Source organism: Lutra lutra, chromosome 2, assembly GCF_902655055.1.
Source record: "Lutra lutra chromosome 2, mLutLut1.2, whole genome shotgun sequence".
Taxonomy (NCBI): Eukaryota; Metazoa; Chordata; class Mammalia; order Carnivora; family Mustelidae; genus Lutra; species Lutra lutra.
Window position 1 is genome coordinate 186,178,510 of NC_062279.1, and position 22,214 is coordinate 186,200,723.

Here is a 22,214-nt window from a genome sequence, read left to right on the forward strand (position 1 = left end):
GTTTTCTACTCTGGACAGGGACAGAATTCTTAAATTCCACATAATCTACATCATTTTTAATCTTCATTTAAAAATAATATTTTGGAAATGCTTATGAGATTTCTTTCTTTTTGACAATAAAGAATTTTTATTTATTTTTTAAGGGAACTGAGCTAGATATTTTTTGGTATAGAAAGCATTCTAGGGGCGCCTGGGTGGTTCAGTGGGTTAAAGCCTCTGCTTTCAGCTCAGGTCATGATCCCAGGGTCCTGGGATCGAGCCCCGCATCGGGCTCTCTGCTCAGCAGGGAGCCTGCTTCCCCCTCTCTCTGTCTGCCTCTCTGCCTACTTGTGATCTCTCTCTCTCTCTGTCAAATAAATAAATAAAATCTTTAAAAAAAAAAAAAAAAGCATTCTATGTCTTGAGACCAACCACACGTACTTTTTCCCTCGGTACACCTTAAAGACTGCAATTTTAAGCAGACAGTAAAATGAGTAAAATGCAAGCACAGCTGAGAATGCACGAAACACTGATACTCCACAGTCAGACAGGGCCTTCCACGCAGGCTCCTTCAGTTGGTTAGAGCAGCCCTTCCAGAGCTGAGAGCGTGGGCCGCCGGGCTCAAGCTGGCAAAGCCATTCCCGAGACTGTGAGACTTGTTCAAACTACTTACTTCTCTGGGCCTCGGTTTCTTCATTTACAAAATACAGTGCCTCCATACTGGGTTTTTATGAAGATTAAATATTAACATTATTATTATTTAGAAGTACCACAAAAATGAGGGCAAAGTGAGAGACTTAAGTCCTATATATGTAGCAGTGTGGTTTAGAAAACAAAACAACCAAAGAAAAAACCAAGGGCACAGGATGTGACGCCAGAAACCCTGGATCTGAGCTGTGCTCTGCCATTTATCAGCTGTGTAACTTTGGGCAAGTCTCAACTCCATGAGCCAGTTTCTTTCACCTGATTCCGATTTCTGGTGATACAAAGAAAATTAGCCCAAAGAAAGTGAATTTTTACAATGAATCTTCTTCCTCACTACTGGCAACACAGACTGATGCAGGGCTCCTAATCCAAACACGGGACTGTGATGGGAGACCTTCGCAAATGCATATAAAGGGCACAAGCGCGTGTGCGTACACACACACACACACACACACACACACACACACACGGGCAGATCTTGGAACCTTAAGCTTTGCCAAAGACCTGGACAAACTTCTTTCTCTGTTATTTAGGAAAAGCTTTTGTAACAAAAAACTCAGGATATTTGTGAGCTTTACAGGATTACAACAGAGGCATATTTTGGAACGAGATGTTATATAATCAGAGAAGCCCAATTTATATTAACTCTCTACACAGAAGTGTATTTCTAAATGATACTGTTGATCTTACTTCTTTAGGGGTCTCATGTCTCTGGAATTCTTCTTTCAGAAGCGGGGAGAAGAGAGCGCTTGTTCTTGTGCTTGCTCAAGGGCCCTTGTTCCCTGATTTAAGAGACTGAGATCTTAAGGCAGGTTCTCTCCTTTTTTAAGGTTTTGCTCAATTGTCATTGAGTATGACTTTCTATAGAAAACAGTTTATAACTTATTGTAAACTCTAGTTATTAATTCATTTATAACAACAGCTAACCTAGTCACTAATAGCTACAGTACAGGTTTCAGGTCTAAGGGGCTGTCAGTAGGACTCTCAGAGGTATTTAGGCAACTAACCTGTTTTAGTTTTCTGTTCTCTTCAAGAACTCTATTTGCACCGTTAACACCAAGGGTGGTAGAGTAAGGATGTATTTATGCCCGAGTATACAGTCTAATACTGAATTTTCTAATCACACCATCATACATACATAATCATACATCTGCATGACTCTAAAACTGATGATAGGGTATGTGGCTGGCCTCCATGGACTGGTCTCCAGACGAATCTAGGCTAGCCTGTATTCAAAACTGCTCCCCATAGGCCAGAACGAAGAAGGTGGATTTCCAGAAGTCAAAACCTGCTACTGTGTGCTCCAAGGAGGGTGCTGAGGTCCAGAAACATATCCTGCTGAATTCCCAGCTAAGGATCCCAACCTAGGTTAACTTTCTTCTCTACCCTTTAGATAGACAGTTCCAGTCTACTGAGATAATGGGAGATATGTGATGAAATATGCGTCTGCATTTTTGGCTAATCTGAGTGTTTACTCCATTGACCAAGACAGTGCTCATAAATGACAGCTAGTTCTGTGCCTCTAAGTTCAGTGACTTATGCGCATTGTTTACCCACAAGGTGTGAACTGTGAGCACCTCCATATTATAGATGCAGACACTGAATTTTAGTAAGTAACCTGCCAAAGGGCACACAGCATGTGGAAGAGCAGGGACTCAGTCTCCGGGCAGCCTGACTTCAGAGCATGTGTGTGTGTATACCGCCACAGTATTTCTCCTCTGACATTAACTTACAACCAAAACATCATTTCTATTTAATCCAACATAATAATTTAAGGTAATGCCTCTAATTTTTCCAAAAATCCCTTCTGATGCCCCTGGCCTGTAGGAGTGCATGTTTGGTGGGCCACTAAAAGGAAGACAGGGTTTGATTTCCAGAAACTCCAGCCAGACAGAGCTCTATATAATAGTACCTTGATGTGGACAGCAAGTAGCTACTCATTCTATCCAGTAGTTCAGATAACGGGGTATGCCCATGGCAGAGCTAAATGTCTTCCAAAGACCAAACAAGGGAAGAAAGAACAGCTAACGAGGACAAGCTTTCCGCCCTTCCAGAAATTTAACTTATACAATAAACTTTTATGGATTTTTCAGATGATTTACAAAATTGTTTTTTTTTAATCAAGTGTTATTTTTATTGAGGAATTACTCAGTGATGTACATCCTGCCCAAAGGTATATTTTCACGATTCTACATAAAGAGGACTAAGGAAAAACCATCTATTACATAACTCCAACAGCAACACTATATGTCACCCACATCATTGCAAACTTGTACTTTTTAATGAAAATGTATTTTATTTTTTTAAAATTTCTTTTCAGAGTAACAGTATTCATTGTTTTGAAGGGGCGGGGGGTGGGAGGTTGGGGGCACCAGGTGGTGGGTATCAGAGAGGGCACGGACTGCATGGAGCACTGGCTGTGGTGCAAAAACAAGGAATACTGTCATGCTGGAAAGAAGTTAAAAAAAAAAACTGTTCTTTTAATGCCTAATTTCACTCTGTAGAAGGAAATGGGAGCGCCCCCTGGGGGAATTACCTGTAAGAACGGCTGTGGGGGCCGCGCCGGCTGAGCCTGAGGCGGTTGCTGAACCGAAGCGAGCTGCTGCTCCTGGGAGCTCGGCTGCGGCTGCGTGACTGACAGTGTCTGCGGGGGCTGCTGTTGTGGAGCAAAGGTAGGGTAGGCGGTCACCACCTGACCCATGAGCATTGTGCTAGGTACCATGACCGCCCCACAAGCTACGGGAGCAGTTACTAATTTGGTCACAAGTTGCTGACCTTGAGAAAATCTGTGAAGAGGAAAGAAAGAGAAGAAGGGGAGTCAGAAGTGTAAGGTATATATTATAAAAGGTGGTGGGCTGAATACTCCTCTAAGATAATACCCAATGATACTGCCAGTTTAGTTTTTAAAAGCTGTACGTTCCAATTTCGTTTCCTGTTTCACGTTTTTAAAGATGCCTTTGGGAATACCAGTAAAACAAAAATGTATGTAGCAAAATGAAATGATCACAAACAAAAATATAAATTTTTTGGACAACTATATGCGAAAGAATGAAGTTTGATCTTTACCATTCACCACATACAAAATTTAAGTCAGGACTGATTAAAGCACTAAACATAAGAGCTACAACTACGAAACTCTTAGAAAAAAACAGGGCTAAGTTTCATGACACTGGATTGGGCAAGGATTGTTACTCTGGATATGATTCTAAAAAACACAGGCAACGAAAGATAAACTAGACATCAAAATGAAAAACTTTTGTATATCAAAGGACACTATCAGTACAGGGAAAGACAATTTCTCTTTCTCCTACTCTGTGGGAGGAAATTATCCGCAAATCCGATATCTGATATAGATTATATAAAACAATCCTGTAACTCAACAATAACCAATCTGATTAAAAAATGGGCAAAAGGGGGCACCTTGGTGGCTCAGTGGTTGAGCCTCTGCCTTCGGCTCTGGTCATAATCTCGGGGTCCTGGGATCGAGTCCCGCATCGGGCTTTCCCGATTGCTTGCCTCTCTGCCTGCTTGTGATCTCTCTCTGTCAAATAAATAAAATCTTTAAAAAAAAAATGGGCAAAGGTCTGGAATAGATGGTTTTCTAAAGAAGATCTACAAATGGTCAATAAGCAAATGAAAAGATGCACAGAGAAATGTGAATCACAACCCATCAGGATGGCCTATTATAAAACAAACAAATTAGTGCTGGTGAAGATATGGAGAAATTACAACATACACTGCTGGTAGGAATAATAAAATAGTGCAGCTACTAAGGCAAACAGTAGGACTGTTCTCAAAAAATTAAATACAAAATTACCACGATCCAGCAATCCCAATTCTGGGTATATACCTAAAAAGAACTGAAAGCAGGATCTCAGATACTTGTGCACTCATGTTCACAGCAGCATGATTCACAATGGCCAAAAGATGGATGCAACCCAAGTGTCCATCAATGAGTAAACAAAACACAGTGTATTCACACAATGAAATATTATTTAGCCTTAAAAAGGAATAAAATCGGGGCACCTGGGTGGCTCAGGAGGTTAAGCATTCGACTCTTTGATTTCGGCTCAGGTCATGATCTCAGCGTCCTGAGATCAAGACCCACACTGGGCTCTGAATGTGCAGCCTGCTTAAGATCCTCTCTTATCTGTCCCTCCCCATTTGCACTCTCTAAATGAATGAATGAACAAATGAATGAATAAATAAATATCTAAAAATAAAAGGAATAACATTTGGACACATGCTACAACATGGACAAACCTTGAGAACACTGTGCCAAGTGAAATAAACCAGTCACAAAAGACACACATATTGTATTATTCCATCTGTAATCTAGAGTGTCTAGAGTAGTCAAGAGCATAGATTTATGTGCTCAGAAAGCAGGATGGTGGCTTCCAGGACCTAGAGGGTCCTGGAATGGGGAATGGGGAATTATTGTTCAATGGGGCAGAGTTTCAGTTTGGGACTAAGAAAAAAGTTCTGGAGGGGAAAAAAAAAAAGTAAGGAAAAAGTTATGGAGATTGATGGTAGTGATGGTCCCAATAGTATAAATGTACTCAACGCCAAAGAAATGTACATGTTCAAATAGCCGATGTGGTAAATTTCACGTATATTTTACCACAATGAGAAAAAGTTTTAAACCTGTTAAAAAATATCTTCCTTTTATAAAATTCTAGGTACCTGGGGAATCAGCTATATGTGGCATGTGTTCACTTTGCTAATCATGAATAAACTTAAAGCTATCATAAGGGATTTTTAAAGACCTTTCTATTAGGTTTACAGAAGATACTTATACTGTAAGTTGTACCTTATGAACATAATTCAAAATTAAACGACCTTCTAATACTGAATAAAAATATCCTCAATTTGTAAATTCATCGATGTAGCATACACCCACTGTGTTAGAATTCACTAATATTTGCTCCCTCCCCACCTTCCTTCTTCTATTTTAATAAGACAACAACAAAAAATGATACCTGTTCAGGGAACAATAGTATTTCTATTTGCCTTTTCTGTGAGATGAAGTTAGTTTCTAACATTGGCCATTACAGAGCTATGACTCCACTGTGACTGGAGCACGACATCACTGCAGTTATACACCGTGTCAAATACATAATAGTATTAAAGTTAGTAGAAATTAACTTTATTATTTATGTGGTCTGTAAGACAAAGTAAATCCATTTTTGAATCCATACCAAATCCTGAAAATAAAATACTCTTATTTTACATACTTCAGGGCTGAATGTATTAATGCAAAAAATATGTAGAAAATAATTTAAAAACTGACATATGGAGAATGATGCCCAAAGAGAAAGTAACATTTTCAAAGTGGCCTGGGCATAGAAGTACTAAATGCTCATTTATCTCTAATCTTAAAAGAAATTGCCCTAACTGGTCACTGATAGAATGTGATGAGAATACTTCATCCATCTCTGGCACCAAGACACATTCTTCAGTCTACTTAGTGCTTAACTCCCACTTCTGTGATTTCATATACACTATTCCCTTTGTTTAGAATACCCTTGTGAGAGTCCCTGCCACATGAAAAAGTCTAGCTCTTTAAGACTCAGGCCAAGTACCTCCTCTGTGAAGCTTGGCCTTGACCACACTCCTCTACCACACTCCTCTCTTCACCTGTTTGCCTCAACCCATAAAACTGCTAACTTCCTTTTTCTAAAGACCTAGGAAGAAGTATTTATCATGACAAATAATACTGATTTGTTTAACCCTCTACGGCTTGTAAGTCTGATCATTCTCTTGGGACAAGGAATGTGCCACATTCACTTAAGTAGAATGCCAACAGTTGCTGAAATATGTATTTTCACCTCAAAAAAAAAAAGTCCACAAATAGTTGCTAAATTGTATCATCCAAAATGTACATCGGCATTCTAGATTAATGATGTCTTCCTCAGGCTTTAAAAGTAATCCTCTATATTTCTTTCTTTTTTTTTTTTTTTTTTTAAAGATTTTATTTATTTATTTGACAGAGAGATCACAAGCAGGCAGAGAGGCAGGCAGAGAGAGAGGAGGAAGCAGGCTCCCTGCTGAGCAGAGAGCCCGATGCGGGGCTCGATCCCAGGACTCTGAGATCATGACCTGAGCCGAAGGCAGCGGCTTAACCCACTGAGCCACCCAGGCGCCCCAATCCTCTACATTTCTATGGAGCACATTCATAATACCTCCTTTTAGAATGTCGGAGCGAGAAGTTGGACTTCACTTGAGGAACTGAGTTCCAAAGAGAAGCAATAAGCTCTCTGTGCTCCCACTGCCTCTATGATCCTACAGCTTCTTTACTCTTTGGAAATCAATAGGATTTTAATCAAATCTATTACGTAGTTTGATACAACAAAATTGTATTATAAAAGCAGGAGCCTACTTTGTATTGCAATAGAATAAAAACTAAAAAGTATTTAAAATAGGAGTTTTAAGACCATAGAGATCCCACAGTAGTTAAGAGAAAGCTTCCCAATAATATGAAATAATGGCATTTCTTCAAAATATTTGTTTCTATGTCAACTACTTGGACTGCCCACTAAAATAAGTCATAAATGGCTGTTTTTCTAGAATAGCCTACAAAAGTTTAGTGTACTATTAACTTAAGTACTTGAGTTTTGAAATCAGATACCCAGGCTTAAATTTAGAAACTACTCATCACCCCTTTAACTACCTACAAGCCCCTAACCAAATTACTATAAACTCTTTTCTTATCTGGGAAATTAAAGACCTAACCACATCTTAAAAAAAAAAAAAAAAAAAAAAATTCAATGACATAGTGTATTTTGAGCACCTAGCACAGTACTCAACAAACTCAAGAAAGGTAAGCTACTTTTATTCCATAACCCATACAAACCATGGGAGTATAAACCTTAGCCATTGTTACTGCATGAAAACTCATCAACATTTGTATTAAAATGTTGAAAGTTTCAGAGTCGTACAAAGCCTGTCATAAAACTCCTGTAACAGTGTGCTATGGATACTGGACTCTGTAATATTCAGTAGAACATTTTTGGATAGGAAACAAAATTTATTGTTACTGTTTTATTATAAATCCTTAAACTATGGACATATTCTGCATTTTTTTTTGTTTTGTTTTGTTTTTTGTTTGAGAGAGAGGAGAGAGGGATTGCAAGAGAGAGACAGAGCACAAGAAGGGAGGAGAGGAAGAATCAGACTCCCCAATGGGCAGGGAGCACTACGCGGGACTTGATCCCGGGACACTGAGATGGCCCATGACCCGAACCGAAGGCAGACACTTAAACAACTGAGCCATCCAGAACCCCTCTGCATTTTTAGTTCGAATTCAAGAACGCTGGTGGGAGTTGGCTACAAACTAAAATCAAACTTTTAAAAATCAAATCAGTTTTTTAATTCATCAATTTTTACAACTTTGGAATGACTGAATTTTGACAACTACCTGATCTGTCTGTCCTGAGTGAATGTAGTTACTGCAGCACTCGGGGTACTGCTCTGTGGCATGCTAGATGGGATCTGGACCATGCTTCCGGCTGCCGGCTGTGAGATCACCATAGTGTTGTACAGTGGGGCTGTAAGAGTGCTCTGTGTCTGACTGGGAAGAGATGTTTGTTGACTGTGCCCACTCAACACATTCTGTTGACTCTGCTAGAAAATAGAAGATATTACAGATGAATTAAATGAAAAAATTTTTTAGGAAATATGCATCTACTATTCATTACTCTAACAATAGTTGACATGACCAAAAAAGGAGAAGCAGGACATATTACTCTGGGAGAAATCTAACTACAAAGGAAAAAAACCTATAGTAATTGAGAATGAATTAGTTTCAGTATCTTGTTGGAATATAAACTATGAACTTTAGAACTTCTGTTAAATGCCCAGAGTGAGTGACGGACGTTAGACATCTTGACAGATTTCACCTGAAGTCTTGGGATTTACAGTCACTAATGTACACCAATTACCTGCATCAAATTTTCTAGATTACTGATTAAACTATCACTACTGTAACAGCTTATTCTTCATAGTAATGTGTTTCCTGGTCACCCTCTTTTGTAAGTCAAACCTTTATAACATACAGAAGTAGCCTGTATATTCATTTTCAACAAATTGCAAAATTTTTAAATGTCAAAATACTGAAAGCATCTATAACATTGACATTTTAACAATTTTGCACAAAATATTTTAATGACCACCCTCAAAACTAAACTTCTAATTATTACTATTAAAAGCTAAAATATGGAATTATTTCAGATAGACCTTCATTTTCATTTCTGCAATAGTGTACATTTCAATCACTCAACACTCCAGAGCTCATTGCACTTGATCCATTACCTGACTTGATGTACTCTGTAAAGTCTGCTGCGGTATCATATGCTGAGTTGTGCCAATGTGTCCAGTATTCATTCCACCTTGAATCTGGTTAGTTTGAACGACCTGGCCCTGCATATTTATAGGTGTGAGTTGCTGGATGTTAGATGAATTTCCAGAAGAAAGTTGAACAGAACCAAAACTCAAACCAGGGGTTGACTGTTGTAAAAACATCTTTAAAAATAAAGATTACATTAAAATGAGCTTTGTAGATTAAAAACAAAGAAGAATGAGAGCAATTTTAAAAAGAGAAAGCAAAAACAAGCTACAAATTAAGTTTAAAAAGCAAATAACAGGATGGTTAAGTCTTTTTCAGTGACCAATTAGCAATAAACAATTACTGGAAAAAAACCAATTCTTATCCATTCTTCCAGTCATCCCATAACCTTATCATGTTTCCAACTGTCAGAAAAAAGGTGATAAATTTCAAAACCTCTACTTGTTTGAATATTTTACATGTTGGTCACTGTTTGTTCTACCAGCTAGCTAGCATTACCCCAATTCAGTGCTACTCAGAGATCTGTGGACAGGCAGTTTTTCATCAATCATTGTTTGTAATGTCTGGCATCAGACAGAAGTAGCTTTTTTTCACTTAGTTTCCCTTCTCCAAAATCCTAGTTTCTTCTGAAAGATACAACTTTAGTGGCCCTGTCTACTGATCAAATAAGACTAACCAGAATTATATCTACCAGAAGTTTACTAAAATAATGATTGATGATTGATTTATAAACTCTACCTACATGTACCTAGAAATCTACACAAAATACAATATTATGGGTTTAAATTTACTAAAAATTAGATTGCTAAAAAGAGGACTTTAATCTGGAGAAACAACGATGTTGATGGAAATACTCTCAGGAATGAATCAGAGTGTAAATGCCATCATACTGAGTAGGTAACCAATGAGTATTTATTGAACTAAACTGATGAAATGTTATCTCTTGCTTCTCATTTTTAATTAAGAAAAGTCAATTTTCCTAAGAAACCAAAATGTGAATGGCATGTGTTTTATTTGTATTCAAATATAATAACTTTACCTGCAGCCCTTGACCATGGACCATTTGAAGTTGTTCTTGAATTTTTCTTAGTTCTTCTTGTTGTCGATGAATATTTGCCTCTATCATCCGTGTCCGTTGCTCTAATTGGTCTTTTAGATGCTGCATGGCTCCTAATTGAGCTGAAAACTGAAACTGAAGTACCAGTTTGGGAAAAGCGTAACATATTTTAGAATCACTTACTCTTCATAATTGTGTGACGTGAAAAATAAATAGTATATACCCTAAGCTAACAATGTTACACTAGTTTTCAATGTATTATCTCTCAGCTCCTAATTCACCCACCTTTGCTTGGTTTTCTGCTACTGGAGCTGGACCCTATAAACATTTCTCCTTTGTCAGCAGACACAACCTTAGTCATGTCCGTAGATGGTGCTGGAGGGATACTGCAAAAGGAGTATCCCTTGACTTTCCAGCAAGTCTTACTGGCATCCTTATGGGAAGCTCCACTGCAATTTCTGCTGGTAACCCAGCAGGTGGCTTCCTGCACTCCAGCCCTGGTCTGTGGTACCTCAGTGAACCTCTCTCTCATCCAGTGGCTACAGCCACACCAGCCCCATTGGGAACGGAGTTCCAACTTGGCCTAGAGGAAGAAAAGTTGAGGAGGCCTGGGGGAGTTTTCAAGTTGTTCCTTCTTTGCTTACTATACTCCCCCTCTCACAGTTAGTGGCTATTCTCTACATCCATTATCCCTGTATTACTTAGGATTCCCTGTTACCCTGTTAATAATTTTATTATTATCCCTATTTCAAATTTCTGGTATGGCTTCTGACTTCTGACCAGATCTTGCCTGATTACAAGTACACACTGGCATTGGAAGACCAGCGCTCAGTTGGTCAAGCCTGCAATTCCTGATTTTGGTTCAGGTCATGGTCTCCAGGTCCTGAGATTGAGCCCTGTGTCAGGCTCACACTCAACACAAAGTCTGCAGGAGACTTTCTCTTTCTCCCTCTCCTCTTTCAGGACCCGAAGACTTTTCCTCTTTCTCCCTATGCGTCTCCCTTGCCTGTGAACATGCGTGCTTGCTCTCTTCTAAGATAAATAACAACAAAAAACAAAAAGACCAGAGCTCATACTGTGGCTCTATCATTTCCTAGAACAAGTTACTTAATTTCTATCATTTAACAAATGAAAAAGTAGCCTGCTCCTAGAGTTATTCATATCAAATTCTGTCATCCCTAGAATGGCCTCTTGGTATACATCATTAGAAGGTTATAAAAATCTAACAGATAACTAACCATATTTTTATTCATATTTTCAGCTGAAACTATTCACAGTTGTATGTTCACAAGTATGAAATGTAGACTTTTATAGACTAAGCAATTATGAATGAATAAATGCATACATGAATGCAAACAGTTATCCTACTTCCAGGATTTTCAATCTTATTTCATGGTTCTACTTGAGTCATAAACAGCTTCTATTTACTACTGCTTGAAATTTAGTCACACTAAATTGAAATTTAGTGATTCATCACGTAAGTCTATCCTGCTCATTTAATTATTTCCATGAATATTTAGCACAGGATATGGCAGAAAGAATTCCAATTTATTGGGAATGTGTCTTAATCTTAAAATAGTCTCCTACAGGGGCACCTGGGTGGCTCAGTCAATTAAGCATCTGCCTATGGCTCAGGTCAAGATCCCGCAGTCCTGGGATAGAGCACACACTGGGCTCCCTGCTCAGCAGGGAGTCTGCTCCTCCCTGCAACTTGTGCGCTCTCTCAAATAAATAAAATCTAAAAAAAAAAAAAGTCTCCTACAGTGAACTGCATCTAAAAGTGAGCAAAGCCCTCCAAAAAGCCTTTTTCTCTATCTTCAAAAGTTTGTGTTGAGGATACTGAATATTACCTTTCAACAAGTACAGAACTCTGTCTTTTGAATTGACAATCATCAGACCCTATCTTATATTAGATCACAATAAGTAGGAGAAAACTTTACGAGTTTTGTGCCTTAGCTCCCTCATGCCTTTAAGAAATATTTAAAATACTGTATTTTATCCTAACAAAAGTTATTTATACTTTTGGGTAAACATTACATTGTCAACACTGAAAGGATTTCTATTAAATGCAAATAATAGAAACCCAGAAGGCAGAGTAACAGGAAATAACATCACAGAACTAAGAGACAAAGTATTTGGCTTTATCGCTCAATGAAATATGAGATCTATCTATCGTGTCTCCCAGTGGGGGTGTTATAGCACATAAACCGGGATAATTCCTTGTTGCACAAAACTGTCCTGCATCCTGAAAGACAACTAGCATCCCTGGCCCTTGTCTATTAAGGGCCAGTGATACTCCACAATTAGATCACTGATCAGATCATCGACAATCAGAAATATCCCCCAGACATTATAAATGCCAACAGGTGAGAGTCACTGCATTAAAAAGTATATATTTTTTAAAATCTCTATTAGCTTAAAAACAACTTATCATTTTAAAATACTTAACTGAAACAAACAAACAAAAAATACCTGGGACATGCCTTGTGGAATTGGTAAATTTGCAGCTTGAGACATCGCTGGCTGTGTTAACGACTGACCAACAGATTGGGAATTTATGGACTAGGAAGCAAAACAAAAAATAACACTGGAGTGACAACTATTCCCATCCATAAGTACTTCCACCAGAAATAGCACCATGGTATCTTTATAACTGAACTACAATTTGCCTCATAACATTTTTAGCGGAGTATAGGCATGCATATCGCCCCCTCTACACTGGATGTGCCCATTCCCTATTTATCCTTTCATCTTCTAAGTCATCTGCCACATTACCTTGCATGGGCTCTTAATAAAAATTAAATGGACATAACTGAAGGTGATTAGAATTCGAAATTAGATATGAAATGGCTCTAAATTATTAACTTTCCTTAAGTAAAAGAAATATCTAACATTTTACCTGGAAAATAATCAAAAGGAATATGTCTGAGAATGATTTCACAAAAAGGGAAAGATCTCAAGTATTATTTATCAACAGCAATTCTGATCTTTATAAAAAGGGGTAATGAATTAATGAATTTCTAAAAATTTACATGATTTCCCCCCCTTATAATAAATCTTTATTCAGACGAGTACTACCTAGATAAAGTTTACCTGACTACTGAATGATGCCCTCCTTGATGCCATCTTTTCATGAGCTGGTAAATGTGGTCTGGGAGGAGTGCTTGTGTCCGTTGGGATCTTTGTTGGTGTTGCTGAGGTTAGTCAACAAAATGAAACAGTGTTAGTACTTTACAAATATAATTTGTGAAGATAAATCTCAAGATGGATTCAATAAATTAAAAATAAACTTTCAATTATTTTTCTAAATTATTTCATAGAAGTGAAGTCTATGACAATAAGAGGATTCACTTTAATTACTTCTTTCTTAAGGACAAAGAATATATCTGAAATAGGAAAACTTTATATTTAAAAATGGTTACTACTCCTAGAGCTCAATAGTAAAAAATAATAATAATAATAATAATTCCATTTAAAAATGGCCTACAGACAAAAAGACATTTCTTCAAGAAGATACACAAATGGCCAGCTAGAATATGAAATGTTCAAGGTCACTCACCATCAGGGAAATGCAAATCAAAACCACAATGAGACACAACTTCACCCATGACAAGATGGCTATTATAAAAAAACAAGAAGTGTTGCCTAGAATGTAAAGAAACTGGAACCCTTCCACACTTAAAATTGGTGGGGTTATGAAATGGTGGAGCCACTGTGGGAAACCGTAATGGAAGTTTCTAAAAAAAATTAAAAATAGAACTACCACATGTGATCCAGCAATTCCACTTCTGGGTATTTACCCAAAAGAACTGAAATCAGGATCTCAGAGAGATATTAGCACTCCTATGTTCAGGGCAGCACTATTCTCCATTATGGCTGCAGAGTGATCTCGTACTATTCTTAATAGCCAAGATGTGGAAACAATCAAAATGTGTACTGAGAGATGAATGGAAAAACAAATATACGGTAATATATATACAATGAAATACTACTCAACCTTTAAAAAGAATGAAATTTTGCAAGATAAGACAAAATGGATCAATCCTGAGGACATCATGCTATGTGGAAAAAGCCAGTGAATGAAAGACAAGTACTGCATGACTCCCTTCTATGAGGTATTTAAAATAGAGAAATTCACTGAATAGGAGTAGAATGGTGACTGACAAGGACTGGAGGGATAAGGAAAATAAAGAGTTAATAATCAATGGGCGTAATGTTGCCATTAAGTACAACGAATAAGCTCTAGAGATCTGCACTACAACACTGTATCTATAGCCAACAATAATGTACTGTAAGCTTGAAAACTTAACAGGATAGATCTCACTTGAAGTATTCATACCACAGTAAAATAAAATGTATAAAAAGAGAAACATAGCTACAAAGGAAAAACTTTTTCCCCTAAGATTTAAGAAATTCTATGTTTAACACCTCTTTAATGTTCTACCTATGGTGTTCAGTGGTTCCAACAACCTCCTTTTCCTTACGTGGTTGTAATACCCTGGGAAATTAAACTGCTAAACTCTTTAAACAAAAGAAGGTTACTAATCCAATGATAATTATGCAAGTCTTCATTAAAAATTAAGAATTAAAAATAACATTCAGGAGTTAGTCCAAGATGGCAGAGGAGTAGGAAACCTTAGTTGTGTCTGGCCCCAGGAATTCAGCTAGCCAGCTATCAGCTCATCCTGAACACCTATGGACTCAGCTGCAGATCTAAGAAAAGAACAGCTGCAACCCTACCAAGAGCAAAGCGACCACTCTCTGTGAGACAGGAGGTGCAGAGAAGTGAAGCTGAGGCCATATATCTGAAGATGAACTAACTGCGGGGGAGGAAGCCTCCAAAAGCCGGCTACTGGAAAGTGATACAGCAGGGGAGTGCAAAATCAGAATTTTAGAAGCCTGCTCAGGTGAGAGACGTCCCCGAGTGAAAGGTGCTCAGGTGGCAGAAGCAGGACGGAATACTAAGTGGGATGGTGTGGTCTCAGGATCCCCAGGGTCACAGGAAGACTGGAACTGCCTGAGTGTGGACGAGTTTCCAGGCATCAGAGCAGGGAAGCTGGCTATCATCAGTGAGACCAGGAGTCCGCTCCCACCTCGGGTTTGCCATATACTGCAAACCGGGACACAGCAGAACCACAATGAGACCACCCCCTCCAGAAGTGGCATGAGGATGCGCCACAGAAGTCTTCAGGGTTTGGAGCCTCAAAATGGGGTCATGTGACTGAAACAGAAATGCTGGGTCATAGGCCAGGTGAGCAGAAACAAGGGAGACTGTAGTGATTGACTGCTCTTCCCCGAGGGTGCACTTAGCAGTGTGGCACTGAACCAACCTCATACTCATCCTCTAAAGCAGCATGGAAAACCTTCAAGGAACAAAAGCCACAAGGAGCAATCAGGCACAGATTACTTAGCCTGGCCCCTGGCAAGGGTGGTTACCATTCCACCTGGGGCAGACACTTAAGAATCAATGCAAGAGGCCCCTCCCCCAAAAGATAGGCAAGACCAAGTTTATTGATCACAGAGAACTTCAAAACTCAAGCGCTGGGGAAGACAGTTTATATAATAAATGGTCTTCTTCCCACGACTTTTAATTTTTCAAAATGAATTCTTTTTCCTCTTTCCTTTTTTTTTTTTTTAGATTGCATCATTAAACCTTTAATTAACTTGATGGTTTTGACTCAAGAAAATCAATTCCTCTTTCAACCAATTTTTACTTTATGAACTTCTTAGAAATCTTTTTAACTTTCATTTTTACATTTACATTCAATCCTCTCATTGTATTTTATTTTTGTATATAAGTTTTTCTTTCTTTACAATTTTGGGATGCAGTTTCCTTTAACAAACAGACCAAAACACACCCAGAATCTAGTGTATGGCTCTATTCTCTTCAGCTATTTGATCATATTCTTTTTTCTCCTTTCTTTTTTTTTGGTAAAAGTCTTTAATTTTCATCTTTACAGTTACATTCTATCCTTTCAATGTATTTAAAACTTTATTTTTGTACATGTATCCTTTTTTTTCTTTATAATATTGACAGGTAGTTTCTTCTAACAAACCAAAATACACTCAGGATATAGTGTATTGTTCTGTTCTGTTTACATGTCTGTTTACATTCCTTCTTTTCCTTTTTTTTTTTGTAGTATTTTAACTATCATTTTTACAGTTACATTCTATCCTTTCATTGTACTTAATTTTATTTGTGTACATATTTTTTTCTTTACAATTTCAAGATCTAGTTTTTTTTTTTTTTAAGATTTTATTTATTTGACAGAAAGAGAGAGATCACAAGTAGGCAGAGAGACAGGCAGAGAGGAAAAGCAGGCTCCCTGCTGAGCAGAGAGTCTGATGTAGGGCTCGATCCCAGGACTCTGAGATCATGACCTGAGCCGAAGGCAGAGGCTTAACCCACTGAGATGCCCAGGCACCCCTAGATCTAGTTTTCCAATAAACAGACCAAAATACACACAGCATCCAGTGTATTGCTCTTTTCTGTTCACTGTCTGATTGTACTATTTTTTTTTTTTTTTTAATTCAGTCTTGGGTCTTTTCTGATTTGTGCGTATTTCTCTGGGGTCATTGTTGCCATTTTAGTATTTTATTCTCTCATTCATCTATTCTTTGGATAGAATGACAAGATGGAAACATTCACCTCAAAAAAGAGCGTAACAGGTGGTACTGACTACCAGTGACCTAATCAATATGAAAAGTAAGGCTCAGAACTAGAGTTCAGAATAACAACTATAAAGATACAATACATAACGATATATTAAAAAGTCTACTAATGAGATGCAATAAAAAATGGAGGCCCTAACTGCTAGGATAAATGAGGCAGAAGAGAAATAGTGATACAGAAGACAAAATAATGGAGTATAAAGAAGCTAAGAGATAAACAACTACTGGATTATAAGGGGAGAATTTAAGAGATAAGTGATACCATAAAACAAAACAGTATTAGAATAATTGGGATCCCAAAAGAGGAGGATGGCCAGGGGAGGGTGCAGAAAGTATAATGGAGCATATTATAGTGGAGAACAGGTCCGTAACCTACAAAGGCAGAAACAACAGACTGGCAGGAGACCTAGCCAGAGACCTGACAGACCAGAAAGGACTGGCATAATACATTTGGGGTGCTAAATGAAAAAAATATGCAGCCAAGAATACATTATCCAGCTAGGATGTCATTCAAAATAGAAGGAGACATAAAAAGCTTCCTGAACAAAGAGAAACTAAAAGAATTTGTGATCACTAAACAAGCTTTGCAAAAAAAGTTTAAAAGGATCCTTTAAGCGAATACAGAGCCCAAAAGAAACACGGACCAGAAAAGAACAGAGACAATATACAATAACAGTAACTTTACAGGCAATACAATGGCACTAAATCCACATCTGTCAATAGTTACTCTGAAGGTAAATGGGCTAAATGTCCTAATCAAAAGACATAGGGTACGAGAATAAATTTTTTAAAAAAGCAAAACTTTCAGAAAGCAACCTTAAAACAGGTACCTGGGTGACTTAATTGGTTAAGCATCTACCTTCTGCTCAGGTCATGATCGCAGGATCCTGGGATCAAGCCTCTCATCAGGTTTCCTGCTCAGTGGGGAATCTGCTTCTCCATCTCCCTCTGCCCCTCCCCCCAAGTCGTGCACTGGCTCACTCCCTTTCTCGCTCTCTCTAAATAAATAAAATCTTAAAAAACAAAACAAACAAAAAAGCCAACTTAAAGAACACTGACTGGTTCTACCAGTAAAAAATGAATAAACAGTTTTGTTTTTTTGAGGGACGATTAAAGGCAACTTAACAATACCAATACTACTACCTAAATATTTTATACACTATTTTATAAACTTAATTCTTTGTTCAACGTGAGCAACATGGCTTTTGCTCATTGGAAAGGTTAGTATATTTCAGAAAAGTATAAATTTATCATTTTGAAGTAGCATTTTACCCATCTTCCCACCCACCTCCCTTCTGACAACAAACCATGCTCTTTTCTATATTTAAGAGTCTGGCTTTTTGTCTTTTCTTTGTTAACTTGTTTGGTTCTTAAATTGGTGAAGGGAGATTAAGAGTGCATTTATCATCGTAATGAGCAGTATGTACAGAATTAAGTCATTATATTGTACACCTGAAGCTAATATAACACTGAACGTTATACTTCAACTAAAAAAAAAATAAATTTAAAAAGAGTGTTTCTTACTTTTTAATGTAAGCAGTGCTACAGTAAACCTTTTCATGTAAAAAAATAAAGTAGCATTTGATGAAAAATGCTGACACCAGTAACACAATTTAGAAGCACTCTCTTGAGGGGCACCTGGGTGGCTCAGTGGGTTAAGCCTCTGCTTAAGGTTAAGCCTCAGCTCAGGTCATGATCTCAGGGTCCTAGGATCGAGCCCCGCATCGGGCTGTCTGCTCAGCAGGGAGCCTGCTTCCCCCCCCACCGCCCTGCCTGCCTCTCTGCCTACATGTGATTTCTCTCTGTGACAAATAAATAAATAAAATCTTAAAAAAAAAAAAAAGAAGAAGAAGCACTCTCTTGAGAGAGAGTGCTTTCAAGTTAGGGTACTCACAGGAAGGGTCTGAGACGGCTGTGTGAGATGATTTTCTTGAACTCCGGGAGGAAGCAGAAGGGGTTGGGCTGTGATCAAACCTTTCCAGAGCTTCCTTGAGACTGACTGTGTTTATACGATTATCAGACCCAGAATCTTGGCTCTAAGGAGACATAGTAAAATATGTTTTCTTGTAGTTCAGTTCAGAGATCCCTAATTAGCAATCCAGCCTGCTAACCCCCTTCCTCCCCAAAATCAGTTTTTACCCACAACAAGGCAAAGGTACCTATATAATATTTACCTGTGTAATATTAGGTAAAGAAATAAAAATTTTTCTATTGCCAGAAAATTTTGGCTTCATTCTCTACTGAAACAGATGCAGAACAAAGAAGCTGGACTCTTAACTCATACCACATACAAAAATTAAGTTAAATGGACCAAAAATCTAAGCGTAAGAACTAAAACTATAAAACTTTTAGAAGAAAAGGGGAGGGACGCCTGGGTGGCTCAGTTGGTTAAGCAGCTGCCTTCGGCTCGGGTCATGATCCCAGCGTCCTGGGATCGAGTCCCACATCGGGCTCCTTGCTTGGCGGGGAGCCTGCTTCTCCCTCTGCCTCTGCCTGCCATTCTGTCCGCCTGTGCTCGCTCTCTCTCCCTCTCTCTGACAAATAAATAAAAAATCTAAAAAAAAAAAAAAAAAAAAAAAAGAAAAGGGGAAAAGCTTTATGACACTGGACCGGGCAATGACTTCTTGGATGTGACACTGAAAGCATAGGCAGCAAAAGTGCATCAAACACTATAAAAAGAATAGAAAGACAGCCTGCCCATGGGATGGGAGATAACATTTGCAAATCCCACTATAAGGGATTAACACCCAGAACCCTACAGCTGAACCCTACAGTTCAACAGATCTAGAAAATTAGATCTGGGGGTGCCTGGGTGGCTCAGTTGGTTAAGCCTCTGCCTTCAGCTCAGGTCATGATCTCAGAGTCCTGGGATAGAGCCCCGCATTGGGCTCTCTGCTCAGCAGGGAGCCTGCTTTTCCTCTCTCTCTGCCTGCCTCTCTGCCTACTTGGGATCTCTCTCTCTCTGTGTCAAATAAATAAATAAAATCTTAAAAAAAATCCAAACTTATTATTATTTTTTTAAGATTATTTATTTATTTATTTATTTGACAGAGATCACAAGTAGAAGCAGGTAGAGAGAGAGGAGGAAGCAGGCTCCCTGCTGAGCAGGGAGTCCGATGTGGGGCTCGATCCCAGGACCCTGAGATCATGACCTGAGCCGAAGGCAGAGGCTTTAACCCACTGAGCCACCCAGGCCCCCCAAAAATCCAAATTTTAAAACAAAGTTACAAAGACATTTCTCCCAAGAAGATATATTAATGGCCAATAAAACACACTGAAAAGATCTCAATGTCAGTAATCATTAAGGTAATGCATATCAAAGCCATGAGATATATACCACTTCAAACCCATCAGGATGAATATTACTTAAAACCAAAAAAACCCCAGTGCTGACAAGGATAAATTGGAACCTTTGTACACCGCTGGTCGGAATATAAAATAGTGAACCTACTATAGAAAACAGTATGACAGCTCCTCAAAAAATTAAGTATAAAATTACTACATGATTCAGTAATTCCATTTCTAGGTATACACTCAAAAGAATTGAAAACAGAGACTCAAACAAGTCTTTGTACACCTATGTTCATAGTGGAATGATTCACAATAGCCAAAAGATGTACGCTACCCAAGTGTCCATCACTAGATGATGGATAAACATAACGTGGTCTTTTAAGTGGTGGCTCTTTTCTATCTTGTAACTGTCAGAGCCTGCTCTGGAGAGGAACAAAAGTCCTTCTACTGCTCTTTCCAGAACGCTTCCCTTTCCTTCTTCCCAAAACTCACAGCCAGAATTTCACGTTATCACTATATGACTAACTCTCATTGCTATGGTCAGTCATCTACTGACCTTGTGGCCACTCCTCACTAAGCACCTGAATTCAAATTTCTGCTCCTGGCTCTGTCTTACCCTCACTAATTCCTACTTCCACAGTTACCAATATCAGTATTAATTCACATGTTCAACATCATGAGTTCTCTCTTCCTTGATGCCTTGATCTTGATTTCTACCTGTCCTCAGTCACTCATTCTGTTGTCATTACCACTAAGAATAAACCTTCCATAATCTCAATTTCAAACACCTTCCTCTCTGAGCAGCATCTTCCATATTTCCTACTCCTTTCTCTTTAGTATCTCAACTCCAATAACCCTTTAGCAGAACAAAAAATACATGGATTCTACCACATTTTCACAATCACTCTCTCACTCTGTCTTCTCTCCTCTTTACCCAGCTTAACTTCATGGTTAGCCATCATAACCACACCCTTAGGGGTATCATCAACTCTCGTGCTCCTATCTCCCTTCACCACACTCCCCTGAAAAAATCCCAGGGGACTGCTGGTTAAGCCAAATTCTTAATCTATTCTAAACACAGCTGAAGAAATTCAACATGGTGACTGTTCTCTCTTTAAATTAAGCGGGCCCTTAATCCCGCCTGCCAGACTAAAATTACCTCGTTTGTTCACTTTCCTACTCTCCTAGAAAACAATTTAATCCTTGTTCCCCTCTTCTCAAACCTCCAACAAGTCCTGTCCTAACCTCACTCTTAGCCAGTTCCTCTGCTTCCTGTTTGACCGAAGAGTACAGCTTTATACTCCTATCATTCTATCAATCTACCTAGCAGAATATATATTCTGCCTTTCTTCATGTCACCACAGATCAGGGATCAGCAGACACTCTCTGTGAGGGTCAGAGAGTCAGTATCATAGACTTTGAGGGCCATACAGTCTCTGCTGCAACCATGGGCCATATACGAATAACTGAGTGTGGCTGTGAAATCAGAGGCTGTAATTTTCATGTGTCACAAATACTACTGCTTTTTTGTTTCAATCACTTAAGAACATGTGGAAAACATATTTTTAGCTTGTGGGTGTTACAAAACCAGGCAGAGGACCAGATTTGGCCTAAAGGTCATAGTTTGCTTCTCTCACTGAATAATTTTTCCACTAGCTAAGCCCTGTGTGTCCACTATGGACTGGACCCCCTCCTCTCTCATCTGTTCAAGAATATTGCTCTAGCATTTCTACCTCTGTCTCTATCAGTAATTCTTCTCTCTCCAAAAGAGCATTCTCATCAGTATACAAACATGCTATTATTTCTCCCACCTTAAAAAGCAAAAACTTCTTTTAAGCCTACTTCTTCTTCCTACTACTGCACGACTCCTCCCCTTTGTAGGAAAACCTTCCCTCCTCGCTAAATCCCCTTGTCCCAGAAAACTCTCTCTTAAGCCCACCCTAATTAGGCTCTCATTCCTATTATTATTCCACCCAATCTGCTCTTATTGATCAACGAATACATGTTGTTAAACTCAGTGCTCATCTAATTTAATCTACTGTTGGTGACTCTGACAAAGCTAACTGTTCACTCCTCATGGACACACTTTTTCTGGCTTCCAGGACAACTCAGTTTCCTGGTTTTATTCACACTTCACTGAGTATTTCCCTTGAGTCTCCTTCACAT

At 38.6% G+C, this 22,214-nt stretch overlaps 1 protein-coding gene across 10 annotated transcripts in view; it reads right to left on the reverse strand.

Moving 5' to 3' along the window:
• Window positions 1–22,214, reverse strand: part of CLOCK (clock circadian regulator) — a 137,693-nt gene that overhangs the window by 6,588 nt on the left and 108,891 nt on the right. For 7 of the 10 annotated variants that reach the window (XM_047719335.1, XM_047719333.1, XM_047719339.1 and 4 more), the window contains 7 exons: window positions 18,652–18,793; window positions 13,179–13,279; window positions 12,558–12,647; window positions 10,068–10,220; window positions 8,995–9,204; window positions 8,102–8,307; window positions 3,221–3,470 (listed from right to left, as the gene is read on the reverse strand). In XM_047719335.1, the coding sequence (XP_047575291.1) occupies window positions 3,221–3,470; window positions 8,102–8,307; window positions 8,995–9,204; window positions 10,068–10,220; window positions 12,558–12,647; window positions 13,179–13,279; window positions 18,652–18,793 (1,152 nt within the window). Of the gene's footprint in view, window positions 1–372; window positions 2,796–3,161; window positions 3,471–8,101; window positions 8,308–8,994; window positions 9,205–10,067; window positions 10,221–12,557; window positions 12,648–13,178; window positions 13,280–18,651; window positions 18,794–22,214 lie in introns of those variants that run through there. The other 3 variants (XM_047719342.1, XM_047719341.1, XM_047719340.1) reach the window with 3 other exon arrangements.